Genomic DNA, 19,440 nt, shown 5'->3' with positions numbered 1-19,440 from the left:
TTGTTTAGCCAGTTCGCTTAAAACCGGTACCACCTGCACTGACACTGATACTGCTGGGGGAAACTGTTTTTCCAACCGCCTTTAATTGTCTGCCGTTCGGTTTTCCCTTTTTCCCTCTCCGAACAGATTCCGAACGGTAATTGATAGGACAGCATTCTCCTGTAATTATATAACACATGTACAGCGATATGGGATTTGTCATTACAAATTCCTGGCATTCTTTTCCCCGGCCTCGCACCGGACTGTACGCACCGTGGTCTGACATGGAGGCGGCTAATTTGTGGCGTTTCGATTTCTTCCACCACAAACTGGTTGACAAATGTCCAACCACACCGGGGCGAGTTTTCCACCGAAGTCAATTTGTCACGCCAGTGAAAGCGATTGATTCGTTCACATTACTCACATAAAATTAATAAATACATAAATACATACGAACACAACGGTACTGGTACCCCGTTCGTTCGGTGTTAGAAATCATGTTTGATCGCTGCCACTGCCGGGATGCCATTTAAGAGTTATTTACTGCGAACGTTTAATGTACCAGCAACAAGATTTAATTAGTCCTATTTCCGGAATGAATCGGAATGATTTAATTATCAGCTTGTTAAGTTTTCTACCACACCAAGCACCATAGGAATTTATACAAGAGAGTAATATTTATTACTGTAAACGGATTCTTGTTTCATAAACACACAATTTTAGTTAAGCACAAAATACTCAAGGTACAAAAGAGAAAAACAAAATAAAAACCACCGAAATATCAAGAGATAAACCAACCAGACAAATATCCTTACACGACCGCCAAACTTCCGTCGAAGCAAATTCGATAAAATAAATAAAATAACTCCACAGTCCCCCACAATGGAATATCTTCCTTCGCAAGATAATGACCCACCGACGAGGGGCACGGGCCCAGAGTAAACCATGTCACGTCAATGTCATTTGAAATTTGCCATTTTTGTTTGAATTTTGTTCTTTTTTTGTCTGGAAGCTCCGCGGGTTCGATGGAGGGAAGAAACCCAACTTCAAGGTCACAGGTCGGTGAAACGACTTACGTTACCCTATATTGTTTGCTCGGCTGCTATCAATGCATTAGCTTACGTAGTTTTTTCCACGTAATGCTGCACTTTTTTTTTGGTTATGTAAAACGCATCAGACACATCAAAGTGTGGTTTTACTATTTTTTAAAAATAAGCGTATATTGATTCTTCTCCCCACACGACAAGGTAACCGCAAACATTGCCAAACAAATGTCACGTGGCTCAGACGGAGACTTCTTTATCGGTCGGTCGAAGGAGCGGTTTTTTTACGGATGGGTTGGATTTTATTTTATTCCACTTTTTTCTTCTTCTATTCGTACAGCTCCAACCATATCACACCTTGGTTTTGATTTTGGCATTCATCTTCCACCAGCGGGACCGTGCTGATCTGAAAGCTTCGATCCGCGACAATCGACGTCGTTGTCGATACTGTCGGGGGCTTTTTTTTAAACTTATTGTAAGGCGACGAAAAAATAAAACCAACCATTTACCGTGGGCGACAAAATAATCCTCCGAAAGAAAAAAAACGGTTCGTGATGGAACAAACGAAGAATTATGGTCCAAGTGTGGAGCATGGCCATCATAAACAACGCCAATTTGCAAAAACAAAGTGCGCACACTGGGAGCTATCGTGAATGAAAAACCCTCGAAATAGTTTAAAATATTAAACAGTGGCTTTGCGAAAACTCTGCACTCAAAATTTTGCTGATAACACATATTTTGGACGGTATTGCGAAGAAAATATTTTACTTAGCTTCATATATAATATAAGATGATAAACATCCGTACGAAAACAAACGCGCGCCACACTGTAAAAGGTGCATTCATTCGAATGAAAACGCGACAAGTAACATTATTTGTGGTCAGATCACAACAAAAACGATGTTTTGTCTGGTAGCGTCGTATACGACGGGTGCATACTGTCTAAAGGTGGCAACAGCAGTAAAATCAAATAATTTAAGAACCGTGGCTTCTGAACAAGCATACCACTAGGAGGAGAAATCAAAGGGAATACTTTCACGAAGATTGTGAAAAGCACAGCATGTGAGAATACTTTAAGTTTACTTGAAAAAGCAGGCAACCAAATATTCAAATGCAATAAAGTTATTTCCAATCTCACAACTCTCAGTGGCATGAAACAAATATTATACAAATGAATAAAATCAAACCCACGCATTGTAAGGCTGTCATTTCCTTTTCCCACCTTTCAGCACAATTTATTACCGCACGTCAAGTAGAAGACACACTAAATAGCCAGTACAATGGAAGAAAATAATAAAATAAAACCGTAACACATAAACCGTCACCCCTAAAGCGGGCGGAAATAATCTCGAAAAATGATCTTGACGGCGAATCCCGCCGTTTCCCCCTGTACCGTTGGAAGGGGTGATGGCGACCTTGAAAATGCATCCAACCAACCCCCTTGCCGTGCGTGTCCTCCGACCGCTTCCCGACCCGTTCGAGGATTACACGACATGCATACCACGTTGGTGGAACATTACCGGCGCGGTGCGGCTTCGTAATCGACCACGACGGAACGGGGAATAAAAAACTCAACTGAAGCAAAAAGGAGAAAAATGGGCAAGATGCATCACCAATACTGATGCTGCGTGAGGCAAACAAATTCAACCGTACCGCACTTGGCTTCCAAATTCACACAAACGTTTTCTTGATGCCTCGAGGGGCAGGAAAAAAAGGGCAGTTTGCCACTTCACAACAATAATGACGAAAAAACACGCTTCGCGTTTGCGTGCGGCTTTCGACTTGGGCGTAGGAGGAGGTATCGTAAAAATACCGAGCCGAGTATAGTGTTTGTTGAGTACACACCTGCAGTGTAATAAGAGGAGGAAAACCATGCTTAAGTGGCATGTACATTGCATGCATATTTAAAAAAAATTAGTTATATCAAATTTAAAAGATTTTTAAATTAATGAAAACGATTGACAAACAAAAATGTGATGCTCTACTCAGTAAATTGTATATTCATATCCACGAAAATCCATTAGAGATAGAAGATATTGCAAGGTGAAGTATGGAATATTTGTTTATCAAATTGATTTTTTTTAAAGTTTCTTACTAATTGTATTAGCTCTCAAATCCTCTAACCAGGAGTTTTGAGGAACTCAAATTCTGTTCCCAGGTTGCGCTGACAGCCGTCAGCGTAGAAACTGCAAGAGTGACGACGTTGATAGGCGCGCGTTGGTGTTTATTCGTCAAGCGAAAACAGCAACAAAAACCCCTCCAAAAAGATTCAGAAACGCATCAAGAAACACACCCCACACAGCACAGGCAGAGCGGGCGTGTAAAATTTTGGCTTCGTGAAAACAAAACAACATCCCCGTGCCAGTCATAACATTGGGCCGTCGTGGAGATGTTGCGGGAGTTAGAAAGGCGCATGCAGGAAGGAAGCGCATAAAATAACGCACATAACACTCGGAAATCGGTAAGGTGGCGAGACGATTCGTGAGGCGTCTCCCATCCAGTAACTGTCCGTCGCAGCGCCGATTTCGCGAGTTTTGGAACGCGTGGTTCAGCCGGACAGGAAAAAAAAACGAAATGCACCGAGCGGTCTGAGTTTATTTGGACAAGGTTTCTTTTTTTTATTTTCTGCCTTAACCGTCTGAGCCAAAATTGCAATAGTACCGGTTGCGGTCGAGGTGTTGACTGTTGCCGGGTTTGTTGGGGGGGCAGCAGTCTCTTTGAAGCAGTCTGCCAGACAGGTTTACGGCGACGAGAAGGAACGGTGGATCGAAAGCTTGCCGGACGATGGCTACATCATCGCGAAACGTTACACAATCCATGCGTTTGTTCCTGTGTTTTCTTTATTCTTTTACTTGCCATCTTTTTTCGACTGTCTGGAGCTTGCATTTAAGCTGTTTAATACGTAACGAGTGACTGATTTGATGGCCCGTGTACAATCGCGGCTCAAAAGTGAAGAGATGGTAGTATATAGCTAGTATTTAGTTAGCATAGTTTTGAATGTTTTGCAAAATATCTTACTTTTCAAACGGATCGTTAAACGAAAGACTAAACCAAATAAACGTCAAAAGATTTCTGTCAATCTATGAATTACATAATTTAAGAAACAAATCGGACTGAAAAGCCAAAATTCTAGTAAAAGATCAAAATGCTCAAATATACGCATGAAAAATAGTGAAATTAGAACTCAAATTCTAATTTTGTTTATGTCATCTTTTCCTTCGTGTAACATTATTCAGATTTCTGATTTTACAATAGTTTCATAGCACCTTATGCAATGAAAATAAAGATGCGTTTAACGTTTGTGGTCCGTGGACTCAGGCTTTTAACAAAATGAGATTTGTTTAAGGATATGATATAGATTATAGGGAAATACATAGGAAACACATTCTTAACCACAACGAATGAAAAACAAACTAATGTTTACATGTGTTTTCAAAGTAATACATTTCAAACAGGACATGTTTGCCATAAAATTAATAACAATTCGATTGCGACGACAAGTGCAGAAGAAAAGAACGATGTACCAAGATGTGTCTAACAAATTGAAAAATGCGCCAAGACGCCGGGAAATGGCCAAGAACCGATTACTTATTCCGAATAGTATGTAAAAGCACTAAAAAAATCCAGTAGATTGCGAAAGCTCGCTGCTTTCGAAAGATTAATATAAGAACAGCGCTGCACTTGTGCGGTGGGTGTAAATTCGATGTCGTAAAGCGAAAGTAGATAGGCAGCCTGTAGACAGGGCGGGCTAAAAGCAGCGAGCAACGGGACGGATTTCTGTGTTCGCGATTAAAGCGACACCCGAAGACAAGTCCTTCCTGTGAAACCGGAAGAGATTATGCCAGCAAAGAGCCGTGGGAAGGATTCTTGCGCCAATTCTTGCCACCGAAAAGACATTGCTAGGTTTTCACGCCCGTTGAGGTGTAAAATGGTACGAGGCAGTCGGCGGAGGGGAAGAAAAACACCCCCCGGGGAAGTTGACGACATCGTCCTCGTTGACGCCACACTGGGGGTGGTGAGTATGGTGGAGGTTTTTCATTTCCTGTAACTGCCTTGCGTTCACTCTTTCTCTCTTTCTCTTTCGTTCGCTAGTCCTTGTTTGACAAGACAAGATGCACCACAGAACGATGGAAGGCAGGATTTTCAATCTGCATTCGAACTAATATGAAACCCCGCTTCGGGCGCACCCTCGCTTACGGGAAAAATACACACACACATACACACACCGACAGAGACCTCGGTTACAATCCTGTGGAAAACCGGTGCGCACGAACGCTTATCGTTTTTCCCCACTGAACTAGTTTTTCCTCGGGACAGGTTCGTGACACTATACGGAGGGCGTACCTCGCTTCGTTCTCCAAAACAACCACCGACTCCGGAACACATACACACACACAAACACACCGGCCAGGGTTGTTCGGCTTCATGCGACTTGCTCGAGGACGCCCTCTAATGATGCTGGCGATATGTGAGAAAGTCGAAATTGGGGCAATATTTCACCGGCACCCCGCACGGGTTTGCGTTCGTCCCCCGGACAAAGAAAAGTAAAAAAACAGAAAAACAAAACCACCCGCGCTCATATCAAACGCTCCACGGGGCGCTTGGGGTAGGTTATGGTTTCGTGTCTAAGTGCAGAAAATCACGTAGATTGGCGCCGGTTGAACTTTCGGTGTCCGTGGGCGATCGGCGTTGAGAAGGGGCGTGCAAGTGATGGTACTTGAAATATCCATGGCCAGCAACTTTGTCGGGATGCATTTTCCGAAAAACAACAGGGGTGTGCAATATACACAACCTTCAGCTCTTTGGTCGTTTGGTTTGGGGGTTGACTGAAATGTGTGTTGTATTACTTCAAGTTAGTAAGAACTTTATTAGAAATGAAAACGAAAGAAAGCTATAAAAGTAACGAACGAAAAACTAAGGGTATAAACAAAACGGTAAGACCTGCTTCCGAGCATCGCTTCATCGAGAGCAGTTAAAAATGCAAGCAACAGAATAAACAAACAAAACTTGAAAAACAAACCTACCACCATGACGAAACGGTCGTAAACCGGTGCCGGCAGTTAGCATCAAACTAGTCGAAATGAAACAATGATTCAACTCGCAATAAAGTGCTGTAAAAAATAGCTCCACTGACAAGCCGTCCCTCCCACGCCACGTATCCCTCTTCCCCCACAGCACTACCACCGGTGGACACACCGGTTAACGATATTTCTTGGCCACGGCGTACCTTCGCACTCGGCTGCCGATGGCGTCGGTGCATTCCGACGTCGCGTTGACACTAAATAATACGATGCGAAACATCTTGTAGCTACAGAAAGTCGTAATAATAAAAACAAAATAAACGCTCGTGTGCTCACAAACCAACCAGGAAAGAAGGGAAAAGACACAAAACAACTGCAAGCGTAAGAGTCCTACTCACTCGGCGGGATGAAACCTACGCCACGGTTCAACGCGTTAACGTTCCGTAGCGGGACGTTGCATTCGCGCAATGAGAAGAAGTCCTCTGGACGCGTGCCACATTGGCCGTGGATCGCTGCCGGACTCGGTTGGCCACAAGTCGATGCACCGTTGTCCGGCGTACAGCGGTGATGCAGTTTACCGTTTCTTGCACTTTTTGTTTATGTTAAGTGGAAGGGTAAGTAATAGCTGGCAAAACCCCGCGACGGTAACCAAAAGTAAGGGCCGAACAACGACAACAGATATAATTAATATCATAATCTACCGGACATGGCCGCTGTTGGAGTAAAAATGCAACAAACGATGCGAACGTTGAATCTTCGAAGGATATGTATCGATATTTCTCAGGGAGCACTTGGCTAAAGCCGTCTAATTTTCCTTTTCTTAAAATGGATCAACAGCTTGCTGAACCATATATCGCAAGTAAGGGTTTTTTAAGTTCATACAGATGTTCAAAAAGTAATCAAACATTAAAAATGCTTCTAGCAGACAGACCAACGCACTACAATCAATGTTAAGTTTTATGTTTTTTACAAAACATGTTATTCAACACTAATAGTTTTCGAAGAGTTCATGAAATTCAGTATGGTGGCGCATTAACATTCGTCAAACTGCGCTGTAGCAATAAAATCTACCGTGTGTCTAAAATTTTCTACTTTCCATAAAATTGAATAAGAAATAGTAAGTTTCTCTGAATATGACTATTACAAACAACATCCAACAATTATTCTCGGTTCAAACAACAGTTGAAAACAGTTATTGATCAATTCTAAGACTGAATTTGCACCGCCAAACATCTTCAAAAAGTATTTTTAAGGTGAAAAAAAGCAGCAAAACACTTTTATCTTGGAAAAAAACCATTATTTTTGTAAAAATAATTTGAATTATAATGGAACTAGTATGTTCTTTAAACTCCATTCCAGATCTGGTTTACAGAAAACTTTACTTTGCATGGGAGCAAACATTCTCTTGAAGACGTGCTTGCTAAATAATGGTGGATGAAAAGAAATTTACCTTTGATTAATAATCGGACATGATAGCAGACTTTCCCGTGGAAGAAAAATTTCATCAATATAAAATCAACTCGTTCCCGCTGAGATTCTTGGGCAGAAACAAAAAAAAAAGAAACACATCGCCATTACCCCGAGTGCAATTGCATTTTCACACCAGCACGAGAACGATTCCCACGAAAAGAAAATAAGAATAAAACCGCACTTCAACAAAAAAACTACAACCTCCCAGCAGAAGATTGAACGAATATTAAATATTCATCAATAACACGATATTTATAATACGCGTCGGGATCGCCGAATCTGCCCGGCATACCAGACGGTGGAGTAAATATTTAAATTACGTCTTTCGGGATTTTCCTAGCTCGCCGGCGCTGCCCCTCGGCCGACCCCGACAGCTCCGTGCCATTTTCCGTCCAGACAACGTTAACAGCCGTAACCGTAATATGCGATAACAGCCGCCGGGGCGCGAGGTGAAACGAGGATGGGACGGTTCAAAGCCAAAAATCCGAGAGGGATGGGGAAAACAAAAAAGAATTTTCCCAAAATCCCACCGTCTTTCGGTTCCGAAAATAAAAATGAAAAAGAGAAAAGAGAGGGAGAGCGAGGCAGGGGGATGGCAGAACGGGCAAAGACAAACAGTGCGAGCGTAAGTAAGTGAAAAAACACAAGAACAAACACAAATACGCAACACACAGCACAGCAAGTGTATTAAAGTCGCACGGTCGCGTGGTCTTACGGAGCGAGCGGAGGCAAACGTCGGCGACGCCATGGATGACGTGGTGCGTACGTAACCTTCACCCAGACGAGTGACCGTGAAATCATCCCCATCATCAGCTGCCCTTTTCGTCCGATGCCGCCTTTCCGCCCCCCAGGCCAACCACCGAGCTCGGAAAAAACCTCCAGTCTGCCTGCAAGGAGCGAGGAGTGGCGGGTTGATGGGGTTTCTCCCAGCACACTGCTGTCCGTTGCTTCTCCTTTATTCGCCTTTTCCTCCGACGAATTTTCCTACCCCCCAACCGTACACTCCTCCCTCCAATCCACCCCCGCCGTCCCGCGAGCCGGGTTCGATCGCGTAATTGTATTAGCGACTCACGGGGTCTGGCTTTTCCCGCGGCGCTCCACCGCACGCATTGACGAGCGGCTGTCATCACCAGCGCACCGTCCTGGGCCGCACCTTTTCCGGCCATCGGATTTCCGGCGTGTGCCCTTTTTTTTCGTCCGTCATCGATGTTGTCTTATTTTCCACACGGTTTTGTGGAGTGCGTTGGATGATGGAATAAAATGCCGAGACGGCGAGGGAGCGGAACACCGCCAACCATTCAGCCACGTTTTGGAACCAGAGGAATTTTATGGCCGGATCTACCCCCCCCCCCCCCCCCCCTCCTAAGGCCCAGGGCCGGTCAGCAGACGAGGGGGGCTTCCGAAATATTTTGGTCCGACAACCGGCAGGCAAAGACAAAACTGGACAAAAAATAAAGCCGAAAAATTGAAACCGTGTTTTTGAGAAAATCCTTCCCGCCGGGGGAGGGTGCGAAGTTTTCCGGCCCGGACAGGAAAAAGGCACATTATGCTGCACAAGGCTGGGAACAAAATATGGGTCCTTCGCACAATCCATCCTTTATGGACGACGATCGGACTGGGTTTTGTGGGAAAAGTGTTTATTTTTTCCTTAATGGCCTGGCGAGTCGGGAAAGGTAAACAATTAAAAAAAGGCTCATAAAAGGGATGGGAAAGATCGTAGACAAAAATATAAAGTTAAAGATGGTTTGTCTCGGATGGTATCCTACTGGGTTTTTTGGAGTTTTTGGGTTTCCACTACATTCAGTGACATTTGTTTTCTGGTTTAAACTACAATGAAGTGCTTTACATAATACTTATACATTGGTAAGACGAAATGCTTGAGAGATGAAATAGATTTTTTCCAATCTTGAATATTTGTTTGTACAGCAACTTGAACTTGAAAAGTAAGTAATCATTTTAATCGTGCAATAATCTGCAACCAACCACGTGCGGGTCGCTTGGTTGAGAAGCCCTGCGTAAGAAAACCATCCATCGTCTGTTGCGCAAGACGCCGGGTTTCCCGCGGGTCGGGTCGGGTTCGAGGTTTGTTGCATTCCGGTTCGTCTCGCCGGTTTGGGTCCGCTTTCCATTCATGTCGGCCGGTCGAAATTTCGCAGACGATTTATTTACAACCCAAAACCCAACCGGTACCGCGATGCGGGAGGGAGAGGTTGGTTACAAACGCTGGAACCAACGGAGGGGACCGGCACGCCAGGTTGAGTTCTTTAAATATTTAGCCTGGACGTGATGTTGGCTCGGTGAGCAGCCGAGATTTGCGCCGAACCGTGAAGATTCCTAATGGCTGTTGACGTTTGAGACGAGATTGCTTCTAGTCTTGAGGCTACGAGGTCGAGCACGAGAATGGCGTCAGGTGAAGGTTCTGCGATTTGTAAGGTACTGATTTGTGTTTTGAAGTTTGAGAGTTTAAACAGACACCTTACAAGTTTATAGTAAACTGAAAGTACCGGAAAATGTCATCGATGTGCCGATAAATCTATATCCAACCCAGCTGCATGTCGGTAGATTCCTTCCGGCAAAGGTTCCAACATCCTTTTCGCGCAACTTACGAAATGGCACGAAATGACCACCTAATGCACCGTCGAATGATGGATCGATGCCATTAAACTTCCGACTCCGGTAGTTGGCCTATATTTTTGCTTCACGTGTTCCCCGTCCTTACTTCGGGTGGAAGATGCCGCCCGCACGATCGATGACTTCCATCTCGACGACCAGAGTAGGCCGCGCGCTAGTACTCATCAAATATTCGGCGAGCCACCTCGGGGCGTCCACTCGTTGGTTGGTTTGCCGGATCGTTTTGCGTACACCGGCGTTATTTCGAATGCTTGCCATGCTCATTATGGTGCGCGCGTCGGCAATGGGCCGTAAGATTTTGCAATAAATTCAGTGCAAGTAGTGCCGGATGCGGCCAGATCTTTCTAGCACACGCCGGGTCTTAATGCACCACCGACCGTGAGGTGTGAATGTTACGCTAGAACTAGAACTCTTAATGGCAGTGAGTGAAAAAAAGGAATATTTTATTCAAGTGGACGAGTTGACGAGTTGACGAGAGCCGGTTTCTGAAACGTTGGCCAAGTCTAAGAGGTGAGGTTGAATAATTTTGGTGAGTTCCCAATGTCTGGCAAAGTTTCGGGACTCGCAAATTTGTCAGATCTTGATGCCGAGACGAGTTGACTGAGAGCCGGTTACTTAAACGTTGGTCAAGTCTAAATTTAGATGGAAGTATAATAATTTTGGTGAGTTCCCAATGTCTGTCAAAGTTTGGGGACTCTCGAATTCGTCAGATCTTGATGCCGAGACGAATTGACTGATGACGAGGCCGGTTACTTAAACGTTGGTCAAGTCTAAGAGATGAGGTAGAATAATTTTGGTGAGTTCCCAATTTGTGGCAAAGTTTGGCGACTCGCGAATTTGTCAGATCTTGATGCCAAGACAAGTTGACTAATGACGAGAGCCGGTTATTTAAACGTTGGTCAAGTCTAAATGGTTAAGTAGAATAATTTTGGTGAGTTCCAGCTTTCTGACAAAGTTTTGGGACTCCCGAATTCGTCAGATCTTGATACCGAGACGAGTTGACTGATGACTAGAGTCGGTAACGTAAACGTTGATCAAGTCTAAATGGTTAAGTAGAATAATTTTGGTGAGTTCCCAATGTCTGTCAAAGTTTGGGGACTCACGAATTCGTCAGATCTTGATGCATTGCTAGTCCCTAGTACGCATTCGTAATACTTCTTCCTCGTCCACGATCCAGTGCATCACCACGCACCGGTCACCGCCGAAAGTGACCGCATTTTATTCGGACCGCCTTTGATGGCGGGTCGGATTTTTGCGTCCGCATTGTGCTCCAGGGCCGGTGCAGGCGCGACCCTTCACCGGTGCGCGTTAATCTTGCGCAAATCGCTACAACAAACCGTCGTCGTCGTCGTCGTCGCTTTGCATGTAATTTTGTGCGGCCGGCCACATTCTTCCCTCACGACGGTGTCCGTCGCGTTCGAGCCGTTCCATTCCAAGCCGGAGGGCGGAAGGTAGTTGGCTTATGTTTTCTTCATGCTCGTATGCGTACATGCGCCACCCAGCCTAGACGCGCATTGGACCGACCGACCCCGTCTCTTCCTCGGCTTCCGCTCTCGCGCGACTCCAGGGATTTTTGACGTCGGCGGGACGGTCGGCGAAATTATCAACCCGGTCGCATCTTGACACGCCGTCGCGCAGAGGTAATTTGCTGCTGCCCCGCCGCTGGCCCCCGCTCCGGTCGGGAAATTCCTCCACACCCGGCATATGCAAGTGCACGGTCGTACCCGGTCGGGATCGCCACTTAAGCGGGAAGGAAAAGATAAAATAAAGTTCTCGACGCTGGAGCTGTGTGTGCCGGCGGGCAGGAAACAAGAAGAAAAACCCAGCTCCCAGAATCTGATACAGGCTAAATGGTGGTCGAGTGGGGCCTTTACTTTGTGCCCGGAGGGTGCATTCACGTTCCACAATGCAAGTTCGATGATCTTCCATGCACCTTGGCGTATTCCTCCTCATTATTTAGGGCACGGGATTCGCGGTAGTTCATATTATTATTATTATAGTACAAGCAAAAATAAAATATTTTGACAAAATCCTTTTTTCAAAACTGCAACCAACTGGTCGAAGTTTTTAATCAAGTTTAATCTTATTTGTGAGATTTAATCTTACTGTTCTAGTGGTTCTCTTACAAACGCCAATCTCTTGATCTCTGAACGCGCGGTAATTTTGCCAACAATTTATTTCCCTGCTAAATGTATCCGACATCCTTCGAAACGCACGGAGCTAATTACCGAAACAGTTTTGCCTCGTATTTTCCCTCGATTTACACACCGGACGTGTGCCACGGTTATGGCATCCGGCCCGGACCGGGAGATTCATATTTCACTTTACGTGCATCATCCTCGCATGGACGCACCAAGCCGTCACCTTCAACGGGTTGGTCCGAATTCGGCTTGCGAAAAAAGGACTACCACTAGGTGGCCCTCCTCTTAGCACGGCTTTGTCAAGGTTGGTGACAAGAGATGGACGGATCGATCGCCCAAGCTTACGGCCGAAGGTCGACGGCTGGACTCACGGAGCAGCAGCGGCAGCCATGTTCCAGTGCCAAACGCGCTTAATCCGCGTGGGCCAACGCGAACATTTGTCGGGCAATTTGTCGCTGCCATGTCGAGGTGGGGGTTGCTAGCAAATGGTGAAACATGACATGGTATGATCCGAAAAATGCATCCGCCAACCGCAGTTTACTTCCACTCGGTGGGTGAGCCGGGGGCTGGAGGTGGGGCAGGGAGCCAAAGTAAAAAGTAAAACAAAACCAGCACGAAACGAGAGTAACGCTGTGGACGCCATACTCCGGCCGAGGCGAGGGTGCGCATCCTGTGTGCAAGTAAACAACCACAACCCCGTCACGCCAATCGCAATCACCCGGAGGGACGTTTGGCACAGTGTCAAGGTCGCGCAACTGCACAACTCCACCGGACCCGGGCTCTCCCTCCCGTTGCCGGTGCGTTTCGGTTGAGTTCTCGAGAAAAACATGGATTGGTCTCCCGAATGGAAGAACCGCTCGGGACATGGGGTGAAGGTTAGAAAAGGAACAGGACACTTCGGGAAAGGCAGGCAGCTCCCCCTTCACACACACACACGCAACCATCCAACCATAGGCCAGCTGGCGTGCGGGTGGTGTTTGCATAAGCGAAGCGAAAGGGGAAGCGCGTTCGGAAGGGTTCTGCAACGCGTTCGGAGGTTAGATTGCTAAAGCGCTAAAAATAAGTATTATTGCAAACGACTTTGCAAGCAAATGCACGCGCAAACAAACGGATGCAGCTGTTTTCGTACAACAAAATATGTGTGTGTTTTTGTGAGATTTGGTATTTTTTCTTCGGTTTTCTTGCCGAAAGGCAAATAGCGAGTACAGGTTTGCTTCCAAACCTCCGACCAGCGTTTGCAAACGTAATGGCCTTGAAAATAAATCGACGAGGGAAATTAAAAAACATGCTTCTCATAATGTGATCTAACATGGAACGAATGATCGTACGGAGTTTCAGTAACAACGATGTTTATGTTAACGATCTGCAGAACTAAAACTTCACCCAGGACATTATTTCTTGGCGTAACGACCATCTTGGTCTTGCCTGTCCATTAAGGGCTTAGTAGAATTGTTTCCTTTTTAAGTACGGGGATAGTCAGTTCAGAGGAGGGTCCGGTCTCGATTGGGATTCGACCCCCATTCTTGTTCTTTGTCCTGAATACATAAATTAAACTATTTTTATCGACGTGGAGGAAATCAAACTGTACACATTTTTTATATAAATTGAGTATGATTTTCGGTACATTTATAGCTATCATTTTTAGAATCATTTGAATTTAACCTTACATGCGGTAATAATTAACAGAAATCAAAATGAAATACAACATTAAACAAAAAACCCTTTAGTCTATTGACCCTATTCAAGTAAACCCTATTTCAATGAGTTCAATACAACCCAGTGTTCCAGTCGTTGGACTTCTTTTGCATACCATTACATGAATAAAGATCATTCTTAGCGATAAATTTTTCCTCACTTCAACAATTGCGCTTCGTATTGGTGAGTATTAGTTTTGAATATGAAGAGTTTTAAATTAAACGATTGCTTGCATAGAAATTTACGTATTCATCTGTGAAATTCAATTAAAATGAGAAGCCCAAAAGTTTTCCAATTGTTGACTTCTTTTTACTTAGGAACTGGGAAGCAAAATATGAACTTTTTTAATTGATCCCGTATATGAATGTCGGTGTACAACATTTAGCTTGATAGACATATTTTTGATTTGTAAATAATTTCTTCGATATCAAATTGTTGATTATTTGCGACATAAAAAACTGGCAGCAAAATGAGCTGCTAATTATCTAACATTGTCGTCGTCATCAAATCAAAGTGCTTTTAAATGATACCCTTTAGCGAAAATAAGTCCATTTAAAGTGCAATTCTTCGACTTTTTTAGCGTTCAAGTATGGGTTCTTAGCGTCAGGCAATTGTCACTTTATTAACCAATTGGTATGTGTCGATCGGAGCAGTAATCCACAGCGACCGGGCGCACTAAATGGGTCCACTCGGCTTGGCAAGCGCACCGACCACGCCTTCGCCATGCTAACGGTGCCTCTGGCCAAAGCCAGAACCCGACACGAACGTCGCCATGATGGAGTGCGTGTCCTACGCGGCCAGAACCCACCGGGCCAGCCGCGGTTCCGAACTCGAACAAATCAATTTAACCTCCAGCAACCAGGTGTCGATAGCTGGGAAATTAATTAAACCTCAATTTGTCCGACGCGGTCGCTGCCATGTTGGGCCGCTCGCCGGTGTAAAGGAGTGGCTGGAGTTTGTCGTTGCGTGTGCCGATCACCTGCAGCAGCCGGCCCGTTCCTGGCGCCTCCGGTTGGGACGGTGAGAAACTCGGCCCGCGCTGGTATGCCGAAGCCGAAGTGACACGCACCTCGAACGTGCACGCGGCTCAACCCTCGGCACACCGCACTCAATCAAAACTCAGATCACGCACGAGAATCCCTCCCTCGATCGACTCGCTTCCAAACTCCACTAACGCCATGTACACACTCCTTAGGAGAAGTAATTACTTTCACCCAATCAATCCGGCAGGTTGTTTATTTCCCTTTTTCCACGCCGCAGCAGTTCATTCGGTCTCTAATTGATCGCAAATGACTAGGTCCAGCGTGGTCTGATAACTGAACAGCGACAAACAAAAAGGCGAAAATCTTAATTACCTTCAGTACGGCCGACGACGGCAATTAGTGCCATAATCAGCAGCACCAGCTTCGTCGTCCCGTGGATGGTCGGGAGGAGGTGGATGCTTTTGCGGGGATACTGCGTGGCGGTTGGGGAGGGTTGAGGCCCTGGAGGAGGTGCTAATGGAGGCGCCTGCTCCGTTGGCCACGACCGTTGACATTGTAGCTGCCCTCGTTGGCGTCGCCGTCGTCGTCGTCGCTGTCGCCGCTCGTTCTGGCCACGGTTATGATGATGATGCTGGAAAATGGCGCCTTGGGAGCGACCCAGTGCCAGTGTGAGATGGAAATACACCGTGCTACACCAAGCGACCGATCGCGAAAGGATGCGGGAACCGGAATGATCCGAAGCGAGTGGATCGCGATCGATATCCTCCGCGAGCGAACCGCTTTCGTTCACGATCGCTCGATCCTCGTCCCAGGCAGGAAGCAAGCACCATGAGGCTTCCACCGTCGGAGCCATCGATTGCTTAGTATCGGGCAGTGTCGGGACGAGTTGGTGCGATGCCACATGGCTGGTGCCGGTGTTTGAAGGCTTGCCAGCGTTTCGATGCACGATTTCCTCCGTTTGGATGCACATTTTTCGCCGCCGGTTTGTGGAAGGGCATCTTTTGCTCGCGAGTCAATCCCGGCCGCGCAAGGTGTCGTCGTTCGGTACCATTCGGCTGGCGGAGGAAATTCGTTTTAACAACCGGCAATGTACCGCCGACAAAGGGGCGGATTGTCTTAACGACGGTTACACACAAATTTCACTTCCAACACTTCAAGTTTTCGACTCAATCCTGAAAAATAAAAATAATAGATGCAATCAGACAACAGTTTAATTGTAAAGCTTAAAAAAACAATCTTGATCAGGGGTCGGCATACATTTCCTAAAAAGGACCAGATGATTAAAAATAAAAAAGAAGCGTAGGCCGAATATCTTAGTAGTACTAAAAACCTTCGAAAAGGGTATCATTCAAATATTCAGTAAAGTTACATAAAAAAGGGCATAGGATAAAATATTTGAAATTTTATCGCTTAACCGTTTCAAACATTTTCATACTTATTTTTGTTTAAATATTATCGTTTAACTATTTCAAACAAATTCGTATTTATGTTCATTGAATTTTGATCTTTTTTAACATGTAAATTTTTGTTTGTTGTACTGTTGATTACTTTCTTTAATTATACTTCAAAATTATCTCCTACTTTAATTATTTTTAAATATCCTGTTTTACGGGCGCACTCTCAGTGATTAAAATAACTCAGCTTCGAGAAGTTCTCTATATTTCGAGCACTATTTTATTTCACATGAAAGTTTTATTCCTTGTATGTGACTGTTTTGCATGCAAAGCAAACTTGTAATTTCCGCTGGATTTTGGACTCGTGAGTCTTAATATGTCTCAAGAAAATTATATAACGATAAATAAAGTACGTTTCAAACAGTCTAACAAAAAGTATACGAGGAAGTTTCCTTGTCTAACAAAAGTATACGAGGAAGAAGCTCTACTCTCGGCGCGAGGAATTGTTGTTGTTGTTGTTGTTGTTGTATTTTTCTGCTCTGTCGCGGCGCAGGTGGTACCTGGTCGCGATCTTCTGCTTTTTTTATTTGTTTTTGTTGTGGTTTGAGTTCCAAGCCGAGGGGTTATGTGAGAGTTTGTCCCGGTCCTAGCGAGTGAGCTAATCCGGGCACGTGTGACATCCCAAGTAACATTTCCAAGACCTAATAGACTTTTACAAGTTTTATCAATGTTTTAACATGGGTGTACCCAGTCCAATTGGTTTTATAGAGGTTTCTCAGCAGGTAAAATAGTTTTAATAATATTGACATCCTTAAAACCTTTTGAGGATAGCTATAAAACCGCTCATTAAGTCTAAAATCTTAGTAGACTTGAAGAGTCTGTAAATACGCTGTTAAGTCCTTCTTAAAACCTTCTCTTAAAACCAATCAGTGATTTTTGGTCTTGAAAAGGTTTTAAGGGATGGTTTTGACAACGTTCTGTAGAGTGGGCCCTCTTACACCTAAAACGGGTTTATGAAGGTTTTATCACAGCCTTTAAGATATTTTACTCTTAAAATGAGACTTAATGATGAGCATGAACAACATCGATAGAACCATGATAAAACTTAAAATGTTACTTGGGATATATGGGAGGACATTTATGGACACACTATGGAAGTAGGTGGGGTGAAGAGAGGGCTTGTATGATTTTCTTACGGGCCAAATAAAATCACACTGTAGCCCGGACTTTGCGATCCCTGATCTTGATAAACAGAGGAAAACCAGGGAAGAAAAATATAATTAGGAATTTGGAGTATAAGAATTGGACAACAACATCGTGCATTAACCCATCCAACGGACGACACCTAAGATCGGTCGTTTCTACTTCGCTAAAAATAATCGAACAATTCCCCCAACCGACGTGTGCGAGGTGACAAGTGTGTGTTAATATGCGACAATGCAGCGCCACGTCGGGCGGTTTCAACACGGCCATAAATCATTTTTTTCCCCACTGCAAGTAGAAACTGTCCCAACCACTGGGTAAAACGGTCTCGTGTCCATTTCCTTCGCGAGTAGGCCGGCCCCGGGGTGCGTACTTCTTGGGAGTGCATCTTAAGCGCACGCCGTTTGACACGATCGGTTGCAGTGCAGCATGAACGTTTTGCACGGTTTTACTGCATTTCTCCGCGGGGCGTACGCACGATTGCGAAACCGTTCTTGCACCTCTTGTGGCAAGGGCGCCGCAGAGGTGTCGCAGTTTCGAAAAATAAAACGATCCGAGGAAAAACCGAACCGTTGACCCTGTGTGCAACAGTGCACTTGGATACTGCTCGTGTGAAAATGGTTGCAGCTTTTATTTGCACCTCAGTTTGGCCCGGTGGAAATGTGTACGTTTTTACGCAAGCGTAAAACGAGGATGAGAACAGCACACACACACACACACACACACACACTGGAAGAGGAAACGGTATGAAGGAGCTCAAAAGCAAAAATGGTTGGTACAGATTAAAATTAATAGGATCGCGGTGGAACGGACTTCTGATAACTGTGATGCAATCCCCGAAAGGAAGAGAATGATGTCGTTCGAGTGCACAAATCGCCAAACTGACCACAAAAACAAATACGAGGAAAAGCGAAAAATCCGGCAGCTACAACGAGCGCATTCCAGCACATCTTGCAAACCCCCTCAATCACCTTCAACCCCGCGGTGTAACTTGATTCCGGCCTACGAGATCAGGGGAAGGAATTTTTCTGCGGTACATTTGCTTCCCCATTCGTCGTGATGCAATTGCTGCGGCAATGTCGCGCTGTGCATTTGTGTTTCCGTCCCGTTCGGATTAGTTGTTGTTTAGCCTTTTGGTCGTCGCACGGTGCACGACTTCATTCATCGCGAATTACGCCACGAGCGTGTTCGGGGCATAACTCTCCGACGACGAATCGGACGACTGTCGTCGAGGTCGTCGTCATCGTCAGCGTCATCTTCGCCGTTGTTTACAGCGGAATGGGCGGCTTAACTGTAATCTAATACACAAATCTGGCTTAAACCGTCTTGGCCAACTTCGAGCCCCCCTCGCTCACGGGTGGGAACGGAGGGCAGGCGAGCTGGTTTAAATGAAAAACAAATAAAGTCGGACCATAAAATACGCCGTGCGCTCCCGAATTGCGAATGCCATCAGTGCAATTGCAGTACAGCATAAGCCCCTTCCGACCCCCACACACAAACATACCCCCCGGAGGCTGGTGAATGGAAGGTGGAATGTCGCCCGCCGGTTTATGTGCTGTTTTGCGCTCGTGTGTACAATACGGGAGCGTGCGTGTGTGTGTGTGCTGTGTACGTCCGCTTGGATCGGTGGGTGTGCTCAGCATGCAGCCCGTCGGTGGCATGCCGTCGGATCATGCTGAATGGCTGGCCCAGAATGAAGACAAAAACAAAACAGTGCGGAACGGGAAACCCGTAAACCAGAAACCTACATTCTACGGGGTTTCTTCTTCATCGCGCCAGCAGCGTGCGGGAGCTTTTGTGTCCCATTCTATGTCGTTCTAACGATGCTGCCGCGACCAAATATGGCGTTGACCGATGCGATCGCTGCCCATAATGGAAGT

At 45.4% G+C, this 19,440-nt stretch overlaps 1 protein-coding gene across 1 annotated transcript in view; it reads right to left on the bottom strand.

Annotated features, from left to right (window-relative positions):
* Positions 1-15,933, bottom strand: part of LOC131265101 (uncharacterized) — a 58,101-nt gene extending 42,168 nt beyond the window's left edge. Inside the window, exon 1 of the mRNA XM_058267363.1 lies at positions 15,336-15,933. Within this exon, the coding sequence (XP_058123346.1) occupies positions 15,336-15,933 (598 nt within the window). The remainder of the gene's footprint in view (positions 1-15,335) is intronic.
* Between the last annotated feature and the right edge of the window lie 3,507 nt (positions 15,934-19,440).

Source organism: Anopheles coustani, chromosome 2 (assembly GCF_943734705.1).
Source record: "Anopheles coustani chromosome 2, idAnoCousDA_361_x.2, whole genome shotgun sequence".
Classification (NCBI taxonomy): domain Eukaryota; kingdom Metazoa; phylum Arthropoda; class Insecta; order Diptera; family Culicidae; genus Anopheles; species Anopheles coustani.
The sequence above is the reverse complement of the archived record's forward strand: the minus strand, read 5'-3'. Positions and strand labels throughout refer to the sequence as shown.